Consider the following 26291-nt stretch of genomic DNA (forward strand, 5'->3'; position numbering starts at 1 on the left):
TTCGGTCTATCATTAATCTATTACTTTTGTCCTTTCTTTGCAACTGAGCTAGGCTCTCTCTCTCTCTCTCTCTCTCTCTTGCAAATATATATTGTATTTTTAACTATAAATTATATATAGGAAAATTATTTTTAAGATATTCTATACATATATATTTTCTAATATAGTGCTTGAAAAAAAAATATTATATATAAAATCACAATATTTTATATTAATTCATCTATTTCTAATACATGCCGCATATTTAATCGTATATTTAACCGCACATTTGATACAGAAATTAGGCTGCTTCAATTAATCAGATTAGAAGAGGAGACTGAGTCACTCGACCCCTTGGACAAGGGAATAATAATCGTCTTGACTGTCTCTTGAGGTTCACGAGAGCAGTTCCCCGTATCTTACTCGAGGCAACTATCTTTATCGCACTTGCATATCACGGTCCATTGATACGTTAAGACTAGGACGGACAATCTCATTCTAAATCTGTCGAAATTAGGGAATTAAAATTTTCTTTAGCTATAATCTTTTGTGGTTATCTATAGAATGTTTTGTAACGTTGATGTTATGAAGAAGAAAAAAATTCAGATTAATTAGTATTAGTTATAATAGCTACGATAACATATTACGATCCGTGCAAGTCAAAAGGGCAAAAAATGATGTTTTTATTGAACCAAAAGATCGAGTTATCTAATAATATTTAACTGACTATTTATGAGTGCATTTATCCCATCGACCCTAGAAATAACAATGCGAAAGAACGAATATTGAGGATATTTCTGTCGCGGGAAACACGACGGATATTGCGGGAATGCAAAACGGATAAGAAATCGCTTATATACGCCAACGCACATAATGGTTGCATTCGGTACATATGTGCTGTTTATAAATTTCTTGGAGGGACAGAAGATGATAAGTCGGCAGCGTTTATAGGTTCTCCGCTTTCTCGGAAATCTTGGCTGACAAGAGAATCATTAGCCATTACGGAGAATAATAACCGATAAAATTTTTTTGTTGGAATACAATTTGCGATTTATATAGGACGTTCCAAATTCGCCGAGCTATCTTTTATTTATGGATTTGTACTGAAGTAAATTTTTCTTTATCAAAAATATTGAGAGACGGATAATTTCTAAGTTAAAAGTTAATGAAAATTAAATAAAAATCTTAGTTTTTATGGAAGATTCTTATACGCATCAGATTAATAAATATATTAATAGAGAAAGCTGAAACGACAAGAATACAATTTCAATTTGTGGTCAGGGATAATAAGCTATTCTTCTCGAATTCTGCTTCATCATTGTTTTGGACTATACCAAGTCTATTGAAAGATTAAATCTCAGTAAGCTCATTAGAACTTCTTAGAAATCCTCTTTTAAATATCCTATAAGCTAGATATATCCGGCGCCAGAATGATTCAGACATTTCTTGTTTCTATATATAATCTCTTCAAATTTATCCCTATAAAGAAAGAAAATTATTTTAATGCTATTGTTGTAAGACATAAATATTGCACCCTTGAAGAATTTGAAAAATTTTTTTTTTAAAGTAATTTTTTGTAATTTATAAATTATTCATATCTTTCGATATTTCTATTAAAGAAAAATTTACGCTGAAAGATTCGCGTGGATAAAGAGTGTGTTAAGGAAGAAATTTATTTGAAAATAATTTTAAGGTTCTTTTCTTTTTTACTTGAATGCGAGAAGTTTCTCATTCTCAAGAATATGATTCGTAGATATAACTGCCATGCCACGACATGCTATGATATTTTTTCTTAAAGCAAATAGTGTCTCGCTATCTAACGGAACGCGTATTTCATTTTAAGCTACACAAGATAAATATGTTCCTTCCATATTGCCTCTCAGTCTCTGCCGTATTTTCGACAACATAACAGAAAATTGTCTCAGATAGTTAGTCTTGAAAAGTTGAAATGAAACATTTTTAATTTACCTTACTGTATTTAAATGTCGTATTTACTAAAATACAAAATAGAAAAATATAGTAAAAATTAGATTTTAATTATTACTGTTTAAAGTGAAAAGAATTAAATAATAAAAAAGAAACAAACACAACACATAATATGTTATCATCGGATACTACGAAAGCTGACAGAAAAATGTTTAGAATCTTACAATAAAGTACGATGACGATGTGTCTTCTTCAATCTTCTATATATTTAATATTCAATAAGATGAAAGGATTTTTTTTCTTCAATTTTTACTTACTTTTAAAGGATTGTGAGAAGAAAGATTGTGAAGCTATTTATTGTTATTGCATTATTATAAGTGCACATGTATACATACATTATATTATCGATACATCTTGTAAACAACATTACTTATGAAACAGTAACTCAGATTTATAGATTTTGTTACATGCGAAATATCACGGGTAGAAAATTTTTCATGAATTTTCATTTCATGCGGTGAAGAAAAATTTCTTGAAAATTAAAAATTGATTAAATTAGATGTAAATTGGTTAAGTTAGAAATGATTAAGGAATTCGATTTTTTAAAATTATAAACTAGATTGTATATCTTTTTATCTTGAAAAGATATAAAAATCGTACTATTTCTTTTTTTTGTGCAGGACATCAATAATGGATCTATCATATAATAATGATATCTGTATAGTCTGTATAGTTCTTATTTCAATTATTTCAGTAAAAAAAAGTAAAAATTCATAAAATATGTACACTGGAGTTTGAGAGAAAATTCATTTGGCCGAGATACATATATCTAGTTCAACGATAAATGCAGTTCAGTCTATTTGTGGACGATCCATGGGATCGATAAGCGAGAGAGAATTATCGGAGAGAAGTGGACACGCGACTTTTGGTTCGCTGGATAAATCGTAGTTATACCGGACATCGCGTATTGACCAATCAAAGCTCGTTTATATACTTGATGGTTGTTTCAACTCCGATCGCGGCTCTCGAATCCCTTTTCGAGCTCGAATCTAAATTGACAATTCGAATCAAGCAAAATCAATATGTATTTTCGTGAGAAAAATTTTCATTGATCTTTCAAATTAAAATTACAATTACATTAATAGTTTTTGAACCTTTTCGATTTTAGGCATTATTTTAATAATTTGATGTTTTTACAAAATTATAAAAATAGTTATTCTTATTGGCCTATAACTTGGTGTCATAATCTAATTTGATTATGACGCGATATTAACAACCTCATTTATTTGAACTTAATATTTAAAAATATTTACATTAAATTTATTGATTGTTAATAGTAAAATTAAATAATTTTAATAAATAATTTATTATATAACAAATTATTAATAACGACATATATAATTTTATATTTTGACACAACTATTTGAAAAAGTCATTTATATAAATTTTAATTTTTTAACGATTAATTCCACTAATCTTTTTTTTATCATAACATGAATATATTTGAAAAATCTTAAAATATTTATCATATATCGGGACTGAAAGATGTAAGCAACTAACAGTTGCTAGTTTTTCATTAGTTTACATAAGCTTCGTTTTACTCCGGTTTCTGGATAAAATCTCAGAGTGTAAACATTTATAACACGGGTAAATACCGAAGCGGAAGGATATCCCTTTCTTTCTTCCAGATGTTTTTATCGTTTCTTTTACGTTGACGTGCATGACTGCTTCCATGATAATCTGTAGTAAATCCGAACAAAGTAGAAGCATGCATGGATGCAGTTCAATATTCATAGACTCGACTACTAATTAATTACTCTGTTATAATTCAAACGCAACTCTCAACACAACTTTAGAACTCGTAGTTCGAGAGAAAGAATAATTAATAACGTTTAATTGCACAAAAGTACATTATTATTTCTACGTATTTATTAAATTTGAAATCAATAAAATTGTGGTAAATCCTTTTCAAGACTGCGGTATTGCTTATTGAAATATGCTATATAATTTTTTTTAACGAGAAAGATTTTTCATCCTTTATCCTTTCGACAAATATATAATAAATTAAATAAAGAAACAATTTGACAGTTATACAGTTTGAATAGTTAAAACTAGTTGCCCTTAATTCTTTCTGACGTTTCTTGATTTATTATTACGTTGGGGAGATCGAGATGCCTCATGGAAACTAACTGTCAGCGCCGGAAGCGCTAGATCTGTGCTGGTGTAACACCAGGAAGTACGACCGGTAAATAATATGAGGATAGAATCGAACATGCAGACAGAATGCTTAATTCCGCGGTTACTGACCTCCGTCTTTCAGCAGATTTATGTGAACTCAGTTTATCGCTCGATGTACCCAGTTCGTTGATATCATGCTGTAAGTTGATCTTTTTAATACTTATTTCCGTAGATTTACGCAAATAGAAATAAAATACGTTGCATAACTTGATTCTCGTTTTTTCTTATATAATATAAAGTGATTCATGTTATTGATGGCAAGTCAACAGATAATTCTATATAAAAAATAAGACGAGAACAAAAATAAAGTCATTTTGTGCGAGGCTTTGTCTAAAGAAAGTCAATCAAATAATTCATAAGGATTTTTTTTACTAATAATATTGACTAAGGTTTGTCAATGTCCGTTTGTAACTGCAAGGCAAGATGTGATTTTCCTTCAGGAATCTTTTCTCCAGACGAGAGGGAAGAATTTATGGCATGGGGGAACTTATTCTTTCGATGAAGCCGTAGGATGTGCGCCAATACAACCGTCTGCAACTTCGTGTCAACATATGGACGGATATTTCCGTTTCGTGTTGGCAACGACACACTGCGTGACGCTTGTAACGGAAGACACGTGAAAACACATTCTGAAACGAATCTAAACTTCACAAACACATTCGGTTATCTATCCTCCGCACTTTCCACGACACATCGTAAACGACAGATTTATTGAAAGAACAAATTAACGTTCAATCGTTTATGGATGAATTGCTCTCGTGGGATATTTGCGCAAAATGTTATTTCTCGAAAGTATACAACGCTTGTTGATACAACTTTCGAGAATAGCCGTAGAAAACAATTTTACAGAGATGAATTTTAATTATTCCTCTTGCGCTAAAATAGTTTCTTTATATTAAGTCAGAATTTTTTATCTTCATATCTTTTAAAAATAGTTTGAATATTATATTTAATTCGTAAAATGTTAATAACAAGTAGATACACAAAAAAATTCTCGATCGAATGTACTGATGTGGCCTAGTTGTAAAGTCAATTAATGGAGATAAAGATGATGATTGTTCATCACAGAGCTTTTGTCTTACTTATTTATACATATTTTATTGCCGTATCGTAGATGGAATTGTTAATTTTTAATTGTTGCGTGAATATTTACAATTCATTTCCGGTTGTAATTAAAGCGCGGCCGGATGCTGGCTGAGATCATATTTTCGTTGTTAAATGCACATGTGCTACAATCTCGCCCGCTTGACTTTCTTAATTAAGAGACTCATACTTTTATTTTTTATACGATGTTCTCTCCTAATCGAAATATTAATCCTTAATAATTATTATAAAGTTTTGTAAACTCCTTATATTGTACAACATTGATTCGTTAAAATTAATATATTTACAATGGAATAATGTAAATCGCACTTTCCTTAAGTTTTCTTTAATATATTAATATTTAGTATTTAATACATTTAGGTTTTTTATTCTATCATATTTTGCTATTAAACTTTGAGAAAGTTAAGTTTATTGGGATTTAAGTGAATAATGAGATTTTTGTTTTATTGCTGATTAAAAGCTTGGTTTGTAAATTTATTCATTATTAAATTTATTCATTTATTTATAATTGCTTATTTATTATAAAATACATAATGTCATTTATTACAAAGTTAAGGTCTCGATTTGTTTGTTAAAAGAAAGTTTTATATGCATTGGAAAATTCTTTGTTCACGTAACACGTAAATTTTGGAGTTTCATTATTGCGTGTGTGTGTCGACCAGCACGATCGACCATTGGAAAACAACGAAGTTGTTCGCCGAATACTAAAGATTTTAAACTTCCGGGGCGGACTTCATCTGACTTATGTGCGCGTTCATCTGCGAACCGATCCCGGATTTTATCCGTTACGTGATCGCAAGATCGCCGGATATCCTTTATAGGCTATTTATGTTAACTTCACTTTGAATTTTAAAGGCAAATTGAATTAACTAATAAAGTAATTTATATTACTATTACGGCGCGATATCTAAATAAAATATATATACGATTAATAACATAATCGTTAATAATACGCGTTTTTTTTTAAATTTTCTGAATACAATTTGAAAGTTATAATATAAATATAAATAGATTTATAGTATAGTAGGCTGTGGATAATTTTTATAATAGGAAAATCTTTTTTATAAGAAATTTTTTATTTTGTCTAAAATATTAAAAAGTTACTTACTTATTGAAATAATATTTTCTGTAATATTAATTTTTTCATTGAGTAAAAGATTTGATGTGCTTGATATTAATAGAAAATTAAGATTGATTGAGTGAAATTTAATTTAAATGTAATAAAGGTAATTTTATTCTTTTCATATAGAGGTATTTAGCTCTTTTATAAAAGTTGTTTAATAAATTCAGCACTGTCACAATTGTCACTTCACAGCGTCGTAATTAAAGCCAGAGTGATCCAAAAGTGTCATATGAATAGAAATTGGAGAACAATCGATGAAACGATCGAAATTGTATCGCAGTGCTTCGACTTTTATAACACAACAGGCGTGATTCGCGCCTTTATGCGGGCGTGCGACAAATGGAACGTGGGAATGCGAGAACTCTTCAAGCGAGTACGTTAGCTTTATAGAAATAGCAATCAATGTTCATGATAGAGAAAGAATTCGTGCGACTCGCACAATTTGGTGATTTTCTCAACGATTTTATGCTATTTGAATATTAAAGGGTGTCTTCGATTGAAGAAAACTACTAGGAAGAGAAATTTATCTGATTATTGCGTAGGAGATTGCTAAAGATAGAATTGAATCTTACAGAGAGATTTGACTTTTCACGATAATGTCAAAAAGCGATAACATTTCTATATCGAAATCTAAAGATAGCTACGAATATTTTATAAGAAATAAAATACTTTTAAATAAAACCTGGACTGAAATTAAAATTTATTCAGATATTAAACTTTGTTCTGTTCTAGTAATTATAATTACAGAATAAGTATAATTACATGTAATTATAGAATATTGTAATTATATTAAACTTTATTCTGTTCTAGTAATTATAATTCTGACAATCTATAAATAATATCAATAAAAAATATATTGAATATATTGAAGCGAGATTTAATGATAACGACAGCTTCACGAAGAATTGAGATCTACATTTGATTGGTACTTACCCTTATTGGAGTTCTTGTGTCTTCTTCGCTTGGTCCTGTTGCAAGACAGTTGTTTGTCCTTGTTGCAATGTATACCATCGATATCATCGAGTGGTTCTGGAGTTGCCGCTGTATCTGCTTCCAATAGATTTCTGGATCCTTCCGTTTGTCGTTCAGGAGTCACAATATTACCGGGTGTTCCTGTTTCTTTTCCGAGAAAAGTGCCGATCGAATGCCTTCTTCGACTGGCCGTAGGAAGAGTAGAAGAAACATTATAATATCTGCAAAATATTTTCCATTATTCTATAACTTTTCTTTTTTTTAAACATCTATTCTATATTTAGGATATGATGTTTCAATTTTTATAAATTATTTTTTAACGACAAATTATTTGGTAATAAAACCGAAGATGTAATGAATAAAACTTGGAGCTTAATTACAAAGATATAAATTAATTATATTAAAATTGATTAAATTGATTAAATTAAAAGACGACTTCTTTAAAAAAAATAAAGATAGTTGTCTTATTAACCTGGCATCATCCACACCAAAGAAAACTTCTGCGGTATCATCATCGCTATTATCATCATCGCCATCATTTTGATCTTTGGAATTACTCGCTACACCGCAATAAATCATATCATTTGACAGAAGTTCGCTGGCAGATTTCAAGACTCTTCTGGTCCGGCCTGGATGACGGCGATCCTTCTCGGAGTGCGAATGTGACCTGCGTCGAGAAGACAATTCAAAATTCGTACGCCTAATAACAAAACGTGTATAATTAAATTAAAACACAAATAGTTGAACAAATTAATTAAAATTAAATTTTAAATTAAAAAAATTAATTTAAATTAAATTAATTTATATTGTGTGTCTCGATATTCATGAGGAAAAAAAAAAGATTTTTACCTGTGAGGTAAATACGGTGACGGTGGCGCAACATCGGACGGCCTTGGGTCGCCTTTGAGGAATTTTTGTGTACGTTCATGTTCCGCATTCGCGCTCACGGACCGGAAGAGATTGCGGAAGCTCCTCCTTTTGCCGCATCCGGGATAAATCGCGCCGTTCTGCGACAACATCGGAACGCGCTCCTCCGTTGGTGTCGACGGTGTTGACGTGCCTGTTGCGTTGCCGCGTCCATCATTACGTACGTTAGACGTGAATTCCGAGATCAGGACGCCACTCTGGGATGAAGTCGCACCCATCTTGCAGGTCCTTCGACGAAATAAGGCGGAAAAGCTCCTCGGCGACGTCGGGGATGCCGACGTTGTCGTCGTTGTCGCTTTTGACGACGATGCCCCGCCAGATAGTGAAAAGTACGACGGATTATCTGTAAACATATGTATCAAACGGATCCAGGTCACGACCTTAACTCACACACTGATACTTTCTTCTTCAGCCGAGGAATTATTAAATCATTGTTGTGATCTTCATACATGTTGCTACAGCGAACGCTATGCTAAGGCAAATCGGCGTTGAAAAAAACATGAAGAATATAAATCCTTATGAGATTGTCCACCATTAGCTTATAATTAACACAAGAATTCCATATGTTCTGTATAATTAATATCGTTATAATAATTAACAAATCTCTCACGTACGTGTGTAATCACTTCAATCGCGTTATCATCAACAGCAAGGGATAATTATTAGTCTAAATAATTATTTAATTAGTCTAATGTAACATTCTTTAACGTCTCGTTGATCAATCACAGAATCTAATCTTTGATTCACTCACACCGCGAATTAGAATTTAAATAAAGATTTATATGTTGAATGCCGTATTTTTTTATTTTTTATTTTTTTAACAAGCCCACCGTTGCGATATCGGTATTGCACATGTGATTTGCAAAGGAAACGTTCGTTTAATTTGAGATTAAAATGTCATTTGAAGTGATATTTGCTCTTATTGCGGCCCGAGTTAATGCTACAGCCACGACTAGGCTAATAGCGAGTCCACCTGTGACTGTGGGACTCGTGTTATTATGTCCATGGGACACCATGGACGAGTCTTGCAACGACCATTGGATTCGGACATAGTGGGGGGATACATCGGACCGGACGTTGCATTGTTCCCCCACTCGATAAACCAGCAGAAATACACAGTAGCTGCGCCGGAAATGCACCTTGATGTGTGAACCGTTTTACTGAGGTCGGTGGGCCTTATCCGGATAAATTCTATCTAGCTCGCCATTCAGATAAAATTTTATTCGTTAATAACATTTATTATTTCTCGCCATTAGCATATTCTTCTTTTTTCGTCCACATAAACGACGTAAGCTTCAAAATTTTAAGTAACGTTAAAAATATATACTTTTATTTTTAATTTTAATAACTGAAAAATTTTATCATTAGTATATGAAGAGCAAAGAAATATTCGAATTATATTATTGTTTATGCTTTACATATTTAAATCTGATAAAAATGTGCCGAAATCACATTACGGATTACATTTGCGATTCCGACCAACAAATGTTACGAGCAGGCTACTGTTTGTTTGCGAGTGAAAATGAGAGATGTGAAGGATGCACAATTGTGCGTGAACGACGTGTCCCGCGTGCTAAATACAATTCTGAAATCTGTATGCGATCTCTGCGATCTCCGTTTGCGATTGTATCAAGAAAGAATAAGACTCACCGATTGCCATGATGACTTTTTTTTTATAAAAGGTCTCAGTTGAATGCCAAGGATATCTGCAATATAAAATATGTTATATTATATTATCATTTATTTTTATACTATTATTACACAAATATTTTTGTATCTAACAAGAAGAAAAATTTACGCGAAAAAAGTTTAGATATAAGATATTTTCAAAATTATTTGACAAATAATTTATAACTAGTTCACGAAGGTATCTATTTTTCATTGTTTTAATTAAAAATTATTTAATTTAATTAAAAAGAGATATTCTGTATAACTTCTTCGCAGATTTCTCTTAAAAATATTTTTTGGGACCTTCTTTTCAGATACAGATTCTATTCGTATGTTTCCTGCGCATTTGATCCCGCGACGCTTGCTACTGAAAACTCATGCTGAAGTTTCGATAAAAGAGCTCATTACCGCAATCGCGAATTATCTCTCTCCTTCAGAAAATCACACGCGGGAAAGTGCAAGTGTCCGTCGGACACTTTCATTCATCGCTGAAAATACACGCGAATATTATATTTAGCATGGTGAGAGGCGCGCATTGCGCTCACGGGGGACACGACTCGTTTACACTTGTCTACAGAAAGGGGTAGAGAACGAAGAAATGGGGGTCGAGTGCAAATACGATTCATTCACATTATACACGCGACATTATCACATTGTCCTCCGCATATCACATTGTATCTCGCATCCGCTGTTATTATTCGCATAATAGCATCTATCTATTAAATTGCTTTATGAGAGAATCTTTCCTTTATGAAAAGATTTCTTCCTATGCGCAAGCACGTAATAATTAAAATTTTAGTATCTATTAATTGCTACAATTTATTTTTTTCACTTGAATTATTTCTTCTCTCAAAATTTACAAACTTTCTATAAAATTCATAATTTCGATATCTTTAACGTATGTACGAAGCTTATTTTCATGTGAAATTATAGTCTACTTTTCTCCACGTTTTATTAAACATATATTACAATTATATTTGTCAATTGATGTGATTGTGATTAATGATATTAGCTAGGGTATAGCTAGGAATCTGTGCCTTTTCTCGAATTTAGTTCAGCAAATATGCGATGCAGCGACAATTTTCTGCTCTCATAGTTGCCGCAACGGTTACTATTTTCGTACGACCAGGAGAGGCAGAACGTGCCTGGTAGAGGTACAGATAAATAGAAAGAGGAAGAGAGAGAGAGAGAGAAGGATAGTAAGAGAGGAAAATAGGGTGATTGTACCCATGAAAAGTCGAATGTTTTGATATGAACACTTTTTACCAAATTATGCATCTGAAGAAATGAAATATGCGGTATATGTATATTATATTCAATATAAGTACATTAATATACACAATACTGGATTATTAAGATGTAATTTTTTAAAGATATAAAGACAATAAGTTTTTTATTATGTATCTATACAATTTTTAAAAACGGAAATTTTATAATAATTCGTTTTTAACAGAATCAGACATTAATTTGTAATATAGTGAAATAACGTAAGGAATCCTTATTAATTAATTATTGCAAAAATGTAAATTTTTTAATTAATATAATGGAATAAGAAAGAGATATGAATTGTTAATTATATTAAAATTTACTTGCTACACGTCATGAAAGCAATAATAAAGAAGTTAATAAAAATTACACATTCATAGATTGCCATCAGAAGATACAGTTAATTGCATTTTACAGCCTGTTTATTCTGAAAGAGATAATTTTAAATGGAAATAATATATTACATTAATGATTGTTACGTGTGTGGGTAGTGACGTATTTCGCAAATAAGAAATCTATTAAGCGTGACAATGTCTTTTATTTCGATTGTTCCTCATATCGATCGTTTTATCCAAATAACGCGGATATTCCGTATATTCGCATATAAATATACGCATTTTGTATCGCATTCACTTGACTCGGCACAAAAGTTTCTCGAAAGTACCGAATGCTTGTCATATTTTGCAGAAAGTCGAACAGTACCGCTTCCAAAGTTAAACGCGTTTTCCCGAACAAATCACGCACATTCGTTGCTATTAATAGAGGCCTGTTCCTGCGACCATCGCGGTGCACGCCGTGCTGCGTCGCGTCTTGCATCTGCACCTGCAGCTACGCATGGTCCGATAAAAAGAAGCCTGTATCCGGCGATGTGCACGTGCCCCTGTAAACGCGCACATGTGCGGCACACGCTATATCCAGAATGTAGCGCGTTGTTCGAGACTATAAAGATGCAGCTTTTAACGCGAGCACAATCGAGGAGCTCTTACTTGAAAAAAAAAAGCGACTCGACTCTCCCTTTGCTTACTTTTTACTTCTAATTCGTCCCGCTGTTATTATTATTTCTTGAATTTTTTTTCTTATAAAGAAAAGACAAATCTACTTGCTAGAGATGCTACAAGATTATTTCTGGTAATTCCTAAGATGATAAAGCGAGGAAAAATATATAAGAACATTGTATGTAGATGGAAGAAGAAAATTATTGTTGGGATCTAAGACAATTTTTAAAATAATTCAAGTTTACGTTTTTTTTCTTAATTTCATTTCATTAAAACAACTTTGATGTTTCTAAACTATATAACTTTTATAAATTATATCAATTGATATAGTTTATTTGTTAAACAAATTGATCTAAAATAGCTTGTTAATCATAACATAATATCGTTAAATGGTAAATAATAAAAAAAATAGTAAAAAGATAGAAGAGAGTACAGAGAGTTTTAATATACGGTATATCTATATGTATTATCGATTTATAAAATATATTATATGTATAGATTATATATCACTAATGGAATATCCGTTTATATAAAAAGCGTTATTTACAGGTCCTGAAAATATTCATTGTAGAAATGTAAAGTGAAAATAGTCGGTATAAAAGTAGAATTTTCGTGAGACAGATTTATTCCTTCGACGTAAGTCAATTTTGCATAGGAGAATATGAGTATGCAAATATAAGTCTAATCAATTTATTACGCGACTTACAAACTCACCTTCAATGTTTCATCGTTAATACAGCCAATTTACATTCAATTTTGATTCATTCTATAATTAAGATGACTCTTGAGAAACGATATTTAAAAGAGAAAATATTTTATAATGAGCTTCAAGCCATGTTAGTTTGACACTATCGAATAAACGATGTATCTTTCATAAGGCATTGCCAATTCCTTATATTTATTTCTTCTTGTTTTTCTTCTGAATTGCACATAACCCATAATATCTTCTTTGCATAGCAGCTTATCTGTGTTTTGTAATCTGCAATTTCATGCATCTTTATACTTTTTCAGGACTTTAATATTTTCCACACAAAAAATGTCTCATATATTAAAAAAATATTTCTTTACGAAGATTGCAGAGTCTAGTTATCTTATTCATTGATCAGGGTAAGATAGCCTGATTACAAATTATACAAAAATTATTTCATTTGCTGGGATGATCGGCAATTGCAGGCTTAAAGTAATTTTTATTGCATGAGAACATATCCTCGTCCGTTTGACACTTAATTAACATAGTCAGTTATGATTCACGAGATCACTGACGATGACCGATCATCAAGATCTCGATGCTAGTCTATTCGATCAATTGCGGCAATTAATATAGAAACATTATGATAGTAGCTTTCTCTTCTTCTTCACGTTTCGGGCACTGTTATCACCTCTGTCGTAGCCATATCGCGAAGAGGAGGTCGCTGGAAAAGATCTCGTGGTCTTTTTCGGGACTTTTCAGTTATCACTTAGGGATTCGAAGGTTTCGAACTCTGTCAGGGTCATGCTCGGTCAGGAATCATGCACGGGTACTGCACAACACTTCATGAAGCACTGACAAGCCAGACCAGGAGGGAGCTCCATCGTCGGTGCTACCATATGATTGCTCGCTCCCTCGCTCGCTCACTCGCTCGCTTAACGTTCTCCTTCTCTTCTTCACTGCCACCACCCACGCATCTGGCAGTAGTGCGAAGGAACGCCCATACTTCGTACGAAATGTTATTTCGGGATAGACAAGGACGGTAAAACTGAGACGTCGAAGGACGGTTCGTAAACGGTAAAGAAAAACGAATTCACGTGCGTCTTGACCCTCCTCGCATGAACTTTTCCCTGGTATTTGAAAGAAAAATCTACCACGGTTGTACAATTTGTACACACGCTGTATATTCATTTGTCATCAATAACGTTTTGCCGATCTATCGAGGTATGAATTACAGAGATTTGAAATGTAGAACTATCACGCAACAGAAAATTAATTTATAAAAGATAGATAATTTATAAAAGATTTATAAAAATAAAATTTTTAAAAATTAATTTCTTATTTTCTTGGAATATATTTCTTGGAAAAAAGAAAAATAATAGCTGAGATAATCTTTCTGGAAAACAGATTGGAGCGTGTTTCTTCTAAAATTGATATAAGAAAGGTTTTTATTTCTTCTTCCGATAAGAGTTCAATAACATTTTTTCTTAAAAGATATCATCGTTCAATGGTCAACAGTTGAGAAAGAACATGATTGTTTTTGTGATACTTACAAAACGTACGTACATGTATATCTCTCTCTCGGTGCTCTCGGTGCTTACCTTAATTTCTATTGAGGTAAAAATAGCGCCACGCGTGCACGCTTGCGTGTCTGTCACGCATATGCGTGCGGAAGCCGAGCGGAGCATGTATTTCCTGCCCTCGGAAAGCGTACTTTTCTTGAGCAGCGAAAGGGTTCGACCCTTTCGACACATTTCTCGCAGCCGTGTCTCGTAATCCTTTGAATGATTACCGTACCGTAACTCGCCGACAGAGTCAGTGATTGCTCGATTTAACCGCGACGCAAGGAACACATGCTGCAGCATTTTCATCGGATCTAATCAAATTAATGATATTCATAAAGCCGGAAATTAATTCCGCAATTGCCGCGATCTTCTGCTAGCAAGAGTCAAACTTTATACCGTTGATTTATAAGCTCGTGTTCTTCGAAAAACCTCTTAAACCCTTCAAACAGAAAAGAAAATTTTTTTTTAAGTGACATATATTTTTTTTGTTGGCAATATTTGCTATTTTATTAAGAAATATTTTCATTTCATATCATGGAGAAATTGTGAATCGAGAAAAAATTGTCACAAAACATTTTTCCTAAATTTGACCATTTTATTTTTGAGCAACTTTAGGTATAACATAACTAGCTTCATGATATAGCTCTGACACGTGTCGACCAAATGGTTATTCGTTCCTTCAAACTATTGAATGCCTACTTCTATTTTTCTTTTTCGCATTATATTCATTGTGCATTGAATTTTGACAATATGCGTAACTTGAGATATACATATGTATATGTATATCTTTTGTAGTATTAATATATTATATAATTAATATATTATATAATTTAAATATATGTTTTAACACAATGCAACCATCTTGCGAAAATATATTGATTAAATACAAGAAGATTTATTTGTAAATAAATATTAAAATAAGCATTATTTAAAATTATTTTTTATTTTTGCGTATGTAAAATTGCTGAACTTTATTATTTATCATTAGTTGCAGAGAATACGCCGGAGAGTTTGAAAAAGTAACATTATTAACATAGTTGTAAATGAAAGTGCCTGCGACTGTTTTGTCGTCTTCGTGCAGAAGCAAGAATGCATAATTGATCCATACATTCATTCACGTTTCGACGTGTCTCTCCCGTTTGCTTCTTCTTGCGATTCTTCAAAGAATTTGAATTTCCAATTAAGTTTCCGCATCTCAACATTCGACAAACATTCGTGCTTAGCGTGTTTCGCATATAAATCGAATTTCTTTAGGTGACAAATATATAAATATATAAATAATAGAAGAATATATATGATAATCTATCAGACAGTAGTAATATATTTAATATTCTTATATTTCTCTATAACAAATTAAAATCATGCGATTCAGTGCAACGTTGGTGAGATATGTCTCGCTACTTCTTCCATTGGTTCGATGGCGCTAATAAAATTCAATCTCAATGAACAACAATTGGTTCTCGATTATAGAAATACCAGAGAATGAATAAGTCGCACTACTTAATCTCGCTTCCACGGTCGGTAAAGTAGCAATATACATATAGAGGTTCAAGGTTATTTAACCGCGAGTGAAAGCCGCGAGTCTCCAGAGTCTTGCGGAGCTCAATGTTTCATGGTGCTCCTTGCAATACGTACGCGTGTACTCCGAAGCAAAACGTTACCAGCTGTCTCGTTGCGGAGGATTGGGACTGATCTTCGTGCCCGTAAGTGCTCCTTCACAGTTTCCATGCGGCTTCTCGAAAGAAGAAACGATTTTGTAGAACGATAGCCGTTAAAAGTTAGCATCTCAAGACTCTCAGAGATAACGGTGCTTATGTAAGAGCAAATGCATGCTCGTTATGTTGTCGGCATCATTTATTGACAAGCATCGATAAACGTGTTTTATTCCGAGTCGATTTGATATTTAAAATGTGCTTGAACAAATATGCATGCATTAATTTCCTGGAATTCTTTTCCGTCTCACTTTCTCTTTTTCTCTCTTTTTCTCATGAAAATGGAGGTAAAAAGTTATTAATTAAATTTTTCATACTATATATTTTTTTACTGCTATATTAAATAAAAATTCCTGAAAGTCCCTCTCTACCTGCAATATTAATATCACAATGATCACTTTCACGTAATATATTGCGGTTCATAATAAAACACTAAAGATTTATCATTCAGAGATAAGTCATCTATTTGAAAATACTTTTGGAAATTTGAAAAACTTTTGACGCAATGGACAACTGCGATTGTATGTTCGTAGAGTTTATAATTACTTTTTTTTTGCATTTACTCGCTTTACGAAATGACCTTCGCTAAGTGCATGACGCAAGAGAAGGCGTAGAATTAAATCGCACTCTTAACTCAATATCAAGAGAAAAATGAGTTTTGCTTTATATCCTTCGAAGTTCTGGTTCGAAGAAACGAGTAGCAAGAAGCCTTATTTCAATGTACATTGAGCAAGAGATTCCACAATTTCTCGCGGTAATTTTATTGCTTCTCTAACGTTATAATTGTGTATAATAATTGTATATAATAATTGGGAAACTTGTTCGAAAATTATAAATATTGCTTTAAATTTAATTCGATATTTTCAGTTCAAAGAATGGGATATGAATTTGAAGAATAATTAATTAAATAAAGGGGATAAATATGTGCTTTTAGTCTCTCTTTTCGAGACAAGGCGAATACGGGGCGCAAGGGTGAATAGCAAGCCGCAACTGCGCAATGGTGCGAATTGCGCGTTTTGTAATTGCGCGAGGGTGCCGGCTCGGGATGACGAGTACGCAGTCGCGCGGGATTCCCCGGGAATCGGGTCTTTCCGGGTCTGCGACACGGTTTTCCCTTGACTCGGTTCACTTTGGCGTCCGAGGTAGTCGACGACGCGACGGCGATGTTCACGGACTAACTTGCTCGCTCTCGCAACAGGTGACGGAATCTCGACTGGTTGGGTTTAAAAAGCGACAAGAGATCTTCAACGAGAGAAGTCCAGATAGCGAGAAGTCCGGCTGCGACCTTTTTTCGCGTGCAAACGCTCTCGTGGAATCTCTAAGGGAGTAGGGTGGTAAGAGAGCGTCAGGGGATTTCGGAAGGAGTCGCGAAATGAGTGTCGAGGACGCCATCAATTACTCTCCCAGCGAGGAGGAGGACTATTACGCTCTGTTATCTTGCGACGAGTCTTCCACGGTGAGACCTAGCACGTTGAAAGGAATTTTTATTATGCCTTATGAAATCTGTGTCTCTGTTATGGACTGATTGCTATAGTGCAGCACACTTTGAATTTTATTTTATTTTATTTTGTTGACCGATACATATTCAAAAATAAAAAAAAATACTTGAAAAACTAAGAGTTATTTATTATAAAGGCGAAATTAAATTTCTAAAAAATTAAAGCTCTTTTTTTCTTTCTGTTGGGCCTGTTAGATTAAATGAATTATAAATTAAATCAACATATTTTCTAAAGCGGCTTGTTGTTCTGTGAGAAATGTTTGCTTTCGAACTATTCAGGCTACGTCGCGTGGGTTTTGAATAATTAAGTCAAGTTAATTATTTTCTGTTTTCATCCTTACGTTTAACAGGAAATTTCCTTTAAGTTGATTAGTGTCCATCAATATTAGTGCATTCAGGCTATTGTACATTGCTATTTGCAATTATTATTTTAGGTGAATAGGTCTGCCTTTCGGAGAGTCGAAGATAATTTTCATTTCTTAATTCATTATGAAATGAACGTAGTTATTATTTCTGACTATCAAATTATTCGTAATGTAGGCGTCACCTAATGAAGTTTTCATGTTTGAAATATTTGTGTTAAGAAACGAGTCCATCATGGAAATTGTATTAATTAAGTTAAAAAGATATCATCTTTTAAAGTTTAATAAATGAAATAAAATATGAAGTAAAAGAGGATGTAAAGATTAGAAAAATACTCAATCAATTACTTATGTAATTACTTATTTAATTATTATTTATTCAATTATTTATTTAATCATTATCTTAATTAATTCAAATGATTCAAAATCAATTAATATTAATTTTAATTAACTAATAATGAATTAATAATTAATTTTAATTAAAATTAAATTTGATTCTTGAACTCTACATTGTGCAACAATTTCTCAAAATGCTTATTTATTGATAGAAATTTAATTTCGAATTATAATATTATATAATTATTATAATATTATTATAATACTGTTATATTTTATTTATCTATTATATTACAAATTCCATTATATTTTAATTCATGAAAGTTTCGTTATTAAATATAAAATTCATAGACACACAATAATCTGAAAATTTTGTTTATTATAACGTTTTGTTTATTATATAAAGCATTTGTACTGAGGCATTTAACGATACGTATACAAAATTAATTTTCTACATCTGTACTGAAATGATTAAATTAAATGTCGAGTTGCTTTTGTAATAATTAGATCCCAGAAGGAAATTGCAATTTAATCTCGTTATTAATTGAATTCTCGATCAACACAATTATGTGTAGTTGCATCTGCTCCTAGTTTACGGTATGTTGCAGTTATGCACAACAATATTCGTTGAAATCAAATCAATCTTGTGTCATATTGAGTGCGAAATTATCTTGATAGATTTAAACTTACTTTCGTTATTTTATATACCGTTTTAACCAACAAAAAAATTTTGGTAATGTAAAAGAAAATCATATTTGTTACGATATTAGATAATGTAATTCGATATTAAAACAGATTGTAAATTTTAACATCTTACTTACAATTTATTTGATTGTGCATTTTTATAGCAATAGTAGTAATAGATATTGAAAAATTTAGAGATATACGAAAAGATATATGAAAAGGTTGCTTGCTTTTCAACTCTCCAGTTTACATTTTATTATCTTGGTCGTGAATTTTCGATAAGAATTTCGTTCTCAGTCGATATATCACGTAAGCGTGTTCGTGACATTTTGTTTTCATCAACGAGACACTACGAACGTGACACTACTGCAGACAATTGAGAGATATCCAGACAATCTATGTGTTTACAAATCAATTCAATATCTCATGATATATTTTAACGAAAATGTTTAAATTAAAAATGTCGATATTTTCTTCGATAAAAAAGCTTTATATTTGTAATTAAAATTCAACAAAGTTTATTCTGTAAAATCTCGTTATAAGAATCAAATAATTATATATTCTTTAATAAATTTCATACGTTTGTATCATTTTCATTTAATGCATATTAAATGAAAAAAAGAAAAAAAAACAAGAGAACAACAGGAAAATATATATATATATATATATATAATCTCGAAATAAAAATACATTAATTTTCATGCAATTGCAATTGGATAAATGTAGATAGTTTTTATTCGATTTAAAAAATTAGGTCGAGCAGATTACAGCGGAATACAAGGTATTAGCTCTTCAGTATCATCCGGACAAAAACGATGGTGACAAGGAGGCCGAAAAGAAATTTCAACAATTAAAGGTATATCTCTTACACAGGAAAAAGTTAATTAATTTTAATCGGTTTGTATAATCGATTTCTTTAAACGCGTAAGAGAGAACATTGATATTTTCCATTTTATATTGTAGTATGCAAAAGAAGTTCTATGCGATCCTGAAAAGAGAAGCAATTATGATAAATGGCGGAATAGTGGTATCAAAATCAGTTACAAACAATGGGTCGGCATGAAGGAACATGTGCAGCAGGTGAGGCGCAATAATTAATGCATCTATTATTTATTTTGGACGGTAAATTGCATTCATTACAATAATTTATTTGTTTTTTATATATCTTGAAAAAAAATATTTTTTTTTATCAATCAGTCTCTCGCTCAATGGAGCTTATGAAACATGTCAATTGTCATCTTTTTTGCAAATTTATAATTTTAAATAGCTGTAAAATTCTTATTCAAGAAATGTAGAAAAGTAATAAATTATAGATATTAAATATTTATGTTAAAAGGTATGTTAAAAAGAGAATTTTTGAATATATTTCAATAATTTTTATATCGAAAGTACAGTAATTTATCTCGACTATTTCGTATATCAAAAGAAGTGATTTTATATGAATCTCCAGTCTTTTTCAAAGCTTTCTTCTTCAAATTGTAGATTGTTTCATCAATTTCGACTAATTTCTCTCTCTGAAAATGGAGGAGCGATCTATAATAGCAATAAGGAACCAAAGGCCTTTAATTTCACATTCTATGCTATGTTTTGTGAAGTTAACCGAATCTTCTTCTGTTTGTAGACTATGCATTGGAGCACACCGAAGACAAAGGACAGAATGCTGCCGGACGCGACCGAAGAGGCAAGTGGTTCACCAGCTCACCTCAAAGGTCACCCTACAAATGCGCACAGGAGGGCTTCAGAGGGTGGTGCCATGAATCTCTACTATCGTTCGGGCCATGGCGTCCCGTTCTATCAGGAGTCTAACGAGGTTGTCAGTAAGTTTCGCAATTACGAGATTTAAAAGGTCTCCAATGTAATTCTCAGAACCGATTCCATTATACCGGATGCCCTTATAACAACAGGAACATGTTGCATTAGACAAATATCTACCTGTATATGAGTGTACGAGGCGTTGGTCGGATCGCGTTGGCGTGTGCATACATCTATATACCTTATAAAATAGCGAGTTGAGATAGACGCATCTCTTCTCTTCGTCGCTCTTCGTCATCGAGCAATTTATTATGTTTCTTTCTACCCCGTTTACATGCGATCTTGCAATCAAAGACTTTTATTGTTGTTGCGTCACTCCTATTAAACTGCGAACGTAATGGTCTATCATCAATATAACGTCGACAAAATAAACGAAGATATTTTTTCGAGAAGACTTCGCGGAAGCAATAAATCTTTTTATTGTACATTTTTCTATTTTTTCAATTTGGGTCAGACGCTTCGCGAATTGTTTTTTCGTCATTCAAGGATGCATGCCAACTCGATGCAACAACCACCTTGGTACACGTGTATGTACGTGCTCGCGATTGTGCGTACGTATGTGTCGCCTTCAGATTTATATTTTGTTATACTATACTAAGCACGACGAGAGGAAAGGATCGAGGAATGCGGATGGAGGACGTTTGGTATTATTTAAATTCCCTTTCTGAAGTTTCCCGATTAAACGTCCGACTAAATATTATAAATCGAGCTTCTCTCGATCGCGCATTCTATATGTGTCTCTTGATCTTATGAGATGTTTAGCAATAAGAGTTAAACGATGTAGTGTCAAGGGCAGTATATAGTTTTATCTGTGATCCCGCGAATGAATTTTCTGCTAGTGGTTAATTGATCGTTTCAATCGTAAACACATTGGAAGGAAATACTTAGGCTTCTGTTAAAGAAAAAAACGCTGTTTGTGAATCCATCATTCACAATAACAGAATTTCATTATTACGATTATCAATGTAATTTAAATATTAATTAATATATAATTGGTTTCCATCATCAAATAGTCGTTGCTTTCGATGTAACTTATGCGCGTCTTTATTGACTAAAAATATCGACTTTAAATGTCACATATCCAAAATGCGGTTACAAGAATGGGACGGTGGAATTGCAAAATGATTGAAATCCCGGACCACAAACATTGCAAACGTCGAATTTATTAGATATGATGTTTTAATGGAAAGACGTAACTAAATATATAGCTCTATCAAAATATGTAAGATAAAAATATATAATATATAAAAGTAGAATAGTTTATATTAAACTGTTATATCTAAACTGTTATCTAAAGTGAAATGTCTATATATTAGTATATATTTTGTAAGTGTTGCTATCGATTCTGTGAAACTATCCTAGGTATTGACGTTTCCAACGTTTCTCTCCGAATATTTATTCGATCGCTATGGTATTAATTCAGGGATTTATCTAATTCCACGAAACATTAGATTAACGTTTCGTAGAATAAGCATAAGTATTTCTTTCCATAATGGAACAGATCGACGATGGCGCACTTGTACCTGTGTCCAATGTCAAACGCAAGATACATCATTCTCCTCTGATCAATTGCGACGGCTCTTCTCCATTCCGTTAAATGACCATACGCGCGTGCGAATTAGCAGCGTTTTATCTCTTTGAAACTGGTGAGATTTTGCCGATTCATTTTTCGACATTATAATGATACAAAAGAAAGTTATTTTGTGCGTTCACAGTGTCGAAATGTGAACTGAAATTATTTCGAGTTGAACTTTTGAGAAAAACAATAATATTCTCTTGTGGATCTTCATGAAAATTACACGTAGTATTTTTACATTCCGACGCATTTGCGTCTTCTTTACGTTCGATGCAGCAGTCGAGACAATTCGTTGGTGAATTGCGTTTGACATATAATTGAGAATGCCTATTTATAATGGATAATGAATATAATAACTTAATACAGTTAATCCTGGATGTGTCGATGTGTATAATCTTAGAATAATGCGATGAACATTTTCTCAAGGGAGCTCATTTAAATTAATAACAGAGTTAATAATGCCTTTCAGTTTCGCTTTAGGTATTTCCTAGTCGAGCGCGTTGTATTTAGATACCCATGCATCCATTATAAATCCGAGCTACTATATTTAACAGTTTGACACTATTAAATTTTTGACACGCGTAAAAGATGAAATATAAAAGAAATAAGTAATCGATGAAAGTACAATTTAATGAGAATGTTCAGATATAATGTGTTCGATCTGGAAATGTTTGAATGAATGGAACTGCAAGACGTTAATGACGTTAATGTACATCTTGCCTGACTCGATCAATTTTCCATTTCAAAACAATAATGTGAGTTTTCGCATCCTTCGTCAAAGTCCAAAACATATCACAGGTCCATTTCGTCTTTCCAAAATCGAGGGCTAAAATCTTGCATTTACACAAGCTCAGCAGAAATGGCTAACAAACGACTAATAAATGTCAGTGTAGAAAAGCAAAATCAATATCAGCAACGAATCCAACGATATTTTTCTACTTTAATTTTAGGTTACCAAGTTCTTGTTTTTAAGTATAAATTCTTCCAATGGAAAGGATATACATCGTTTCGATGATATAATTATTTTTTTCTGTAAGTTCTTCCTAGATAAGCATACAGTAATGTCTGAATTATGAAATCAAATTATCGAAAAAACATTCGTATCTTTCTCAAGAATTTAAATTTTCCTAATTTGATCCTAAATGTTAAATCCATGAAAGGATTCGTTGTTGACTGCAACTAATTCTTAATGTTACAAATACGCAGAGCCGGAGTAAGGAAATAGGTCAAGTCATTACTTGTTTACCTTGTCGAATATCGAATCTCTATTCTGATCAAACGTTTTCGAAAAGGATTATTTTTAGACTCGAGAAATAGAAAATGGAGTACAACAGTGAAATAAGGAATAAGGAATAAGAACTAAGAAGCTACGGAGAAGAATAATATTAAGGGAAATATGTGAAATTGCTACTTACATATGGATATTTTTCGAAATATCGTAGACTCGAAAATCTTCCGCTTTCTTTTGCTATTGCTTCCATTCTCTTTTTATTTTTCTTAGATTCTTTGTTGAGAGACCTAAGAAAATATCTTGCTGCTCGACTTGTTTCCCTATCAGCTCTGTGCAAGCCTGACGTTAGTGCGCGGTCAATCGAATTAGTCGAACATATATAAGCGTCTGCTAGCGCTTCATATAGGATTTGCCACACGATCGATCCTTCTCTACACATCTCTTACGAGACGATGGATGCACAGTTAAATTTAATGACATATCTGCGACAAGTGAATCGCGTTTGATTACGCTACAAACCGACACTTTGTTGAATCTATCGTATATCCGAATTTATCTATCTTAAATAATGAAATGTTATCAATTTCTCAAATTTTTACAAATTTGACTGTTTCGAAAACGAAACTTTATAAAAAAAGATTGTGTATTACAGTTTTGATCCATTTTTTAAATACTTGTATGCTGTTTATATAAAATATATAAATTGAAATATTCTAATCGGTAATTTGCCATAATGGCTGACGTTGTAACAAAAATATCTAAAATGGATTTTTAATATCTCTAATCTTTCATAATTTTTTGATAGTATTTGTCAGGAGATTCTTTCGTGAAGTTGAGATTGAAGCTTTATTCGGACAAAAGGATAAAAATTGGACAAAAGTTGAATGATCAAGTCACAAAAAGTTTTAATCTCGTCGCTCGACGACCAAGTTTAGATTAAGTAAAACGGCAACGGTATCAGGCGTTCATAAAATTCCTCCAGTTTAGTTCAATTTCTTTAGCAAAGAACATAGCAATTAGATTGATAAGATGTAAAGATAAATGAGGAATTTGAAAAAATGTAGAAGTCAAACACATTTTATTTCTGATAATATTTTTATGTTAGAAAAAAATATAGAAGAACATATATTATTATTTGTTAGAAAATATTAGCGTAATTTTGCGCATACGTTGTGCATGGAAAATAATAAATAAAAATTTGATTTGGTTATTATTATGGTTTATTCTCTTAAGTTAAGCGAACAAGATTAACTGTGAACATGTTAGAACTAAATTAAAATAACATTGATCAAAATGAACAAAGAAATCGTTTTAATTTTAGTATTCTTTTAACAATATTATTTTGTGAGAAAAGTTGGACAAGATTGCAGAAGCTTTCATGTACTCTTAAAAAGTTTTTCTTTTTCTAATAAAGATGAGAATGAGGTCGACCATGTCTATAGCCGATCTATAATGCTCGCTGCTGTTGAAAGTCTATTGGACCACCCTGTATCTATACCTATATTTTTCTAGCCGGGCCCGTGGATTTTGGCTCGTGAAACGTTGTTTATATGACTATATCATACATACCTATTTGTCGTTTATGATTGACCTGTCGCAAGCGCCTGAGAGAAAGGTCGAAGTCTGTTCAAACGCCTATCAGTACGATGCTCACGATCGAAGAATCCGATATGTTCCTTTTACGTTACTACACGCGCGTTTACAATACCGTCATTGGATAAGATGGAACTTGCGCGTTCCCTTAAAAGCAAAATAAGAGGAAAAACTTATTTTTCTTCACAGGATTCTATGATCAATTCAAGACCTAAATCAGTTTCCAATTTCAGCACAGATAATTAATTACAGTTGTGTAAATTTTTATCTAGACATATAACAGAATTTTACATTAATTAAAAAAACCTGAACTCTTCCGCTCTATTATATAAAATAGACTTAATGAATAGTGAAAAAATAATGAAAGAAACATCTATATTCTAAATCCTTATATTATGTATGCTATATAATAGTTTATTATAATTTTTTAAAGAATTTAAACAAGATTTTCGAATTAGCATGATTTAAAATTGAAAATTTTCAGTTAAATTAAACAAAAGTTGTATTGAACGTCGCTCTTTAAGCTTTCGATATTTTTCTTATTTAACAAAGTTTTAAATAAAATTCAAAGTATATTGTACATTAAGTTATTGAAAAATTTATTTGCTTTCGCACTTGTAAATAGCAGATTGTTAGTGCCGTTTATTAGTAGCCGTTTTGAAATTATGATTATGCAACGTTAATTGTGTTATCTATTTGCATAAAGAAATCGATAACTGTCTTCTATTTTAATGTCTACGACTACAATGATCGTAGATGCCAAATGCTTTGAACAATTAATTATGAAAGTATAAGATATAAATTGTAGTTATATATTAATAATAATGGCGAAAACTTTCTTTCTATGTGTCGATGAATTGATGAAAGCAAACTGATAAAACACAAAGATATTCAATTGCGATTATCATACATAAATGTTCAAGAATGTTACTTTCACTGATTAAAAATTAACAATGAATTAGCATTTGTAATATAATTTTATTTACATATCAGTTGACTAATTATCTAATAATTATGTAATTAGTACTGTAATTTT

The 26291-nt window shown here is 32.0% G+C and overlaps 2 protein-coding genes across 2 annotated transcripts in view; one reads left to right on the forward strand and one right to left on the reverse strand.

Annotated features, from left to right (window-relative positions):
- Positions 1 to 8622, reverse strand: part of LOC105617511 (phosphoinositide 3-kinase adapter protein 1) — a 20162-nt gene extending 11540 nt beyond the window's left edge. The window contains exons 1-3 of the mRNA XM_012199066.1: positions 8192 to 8622; positions 7815 to 8042; positions 7304 to 7563 (exon numbers count right to left, since the gene is read on the reverse strand). Coding sequence (XP_012054456.1) covers positions 7304 to 7563; positions 7815 to 8042; positions 8192 to 8622 — 919 coding nt within the window. The remainder of the gene's footprint in view (positions 1 to 7303; positions 7564 to 7814; positions 8043 to 8191) is intronic.
- Positions 8623 to 17535: 8913 nt separating this feature from the next.
- LOC105617512 (J domain-containing protein) lies at positions 17536 to 20886 on the forward strand. The gene is made up of 4 exons (XM_012199067.1): positions 17536 to 17619; positions 19798 to 19899; positions 20007 to 20123; positions 20665 to 20886. The coding sequence occupies exons 1-4, from the start codon at positions 17536 to 17538 to the stop codon at positions 20884 to 20886; spliced, it is 525 nt and encodes a 174-aa protein (XP_012054457.1).
- The last annotated feature ends 5405 nt before the right edge of the window (positions 20887 to 26291 follow it).

The sequence above is a fragment of the Atta cephalotes genome (assembly GCF_000143395.1).
Source record: "Atta cephalotes unplaced genomic scaffold scaffold00013, whole genome shotgun sequence".
Taxonomy (NCBI): Eukaryota; Metazoa; Arthropoda; class Insecta; order Hymenoptera; family Formicidae; genus Atta; species Atta cephalotes.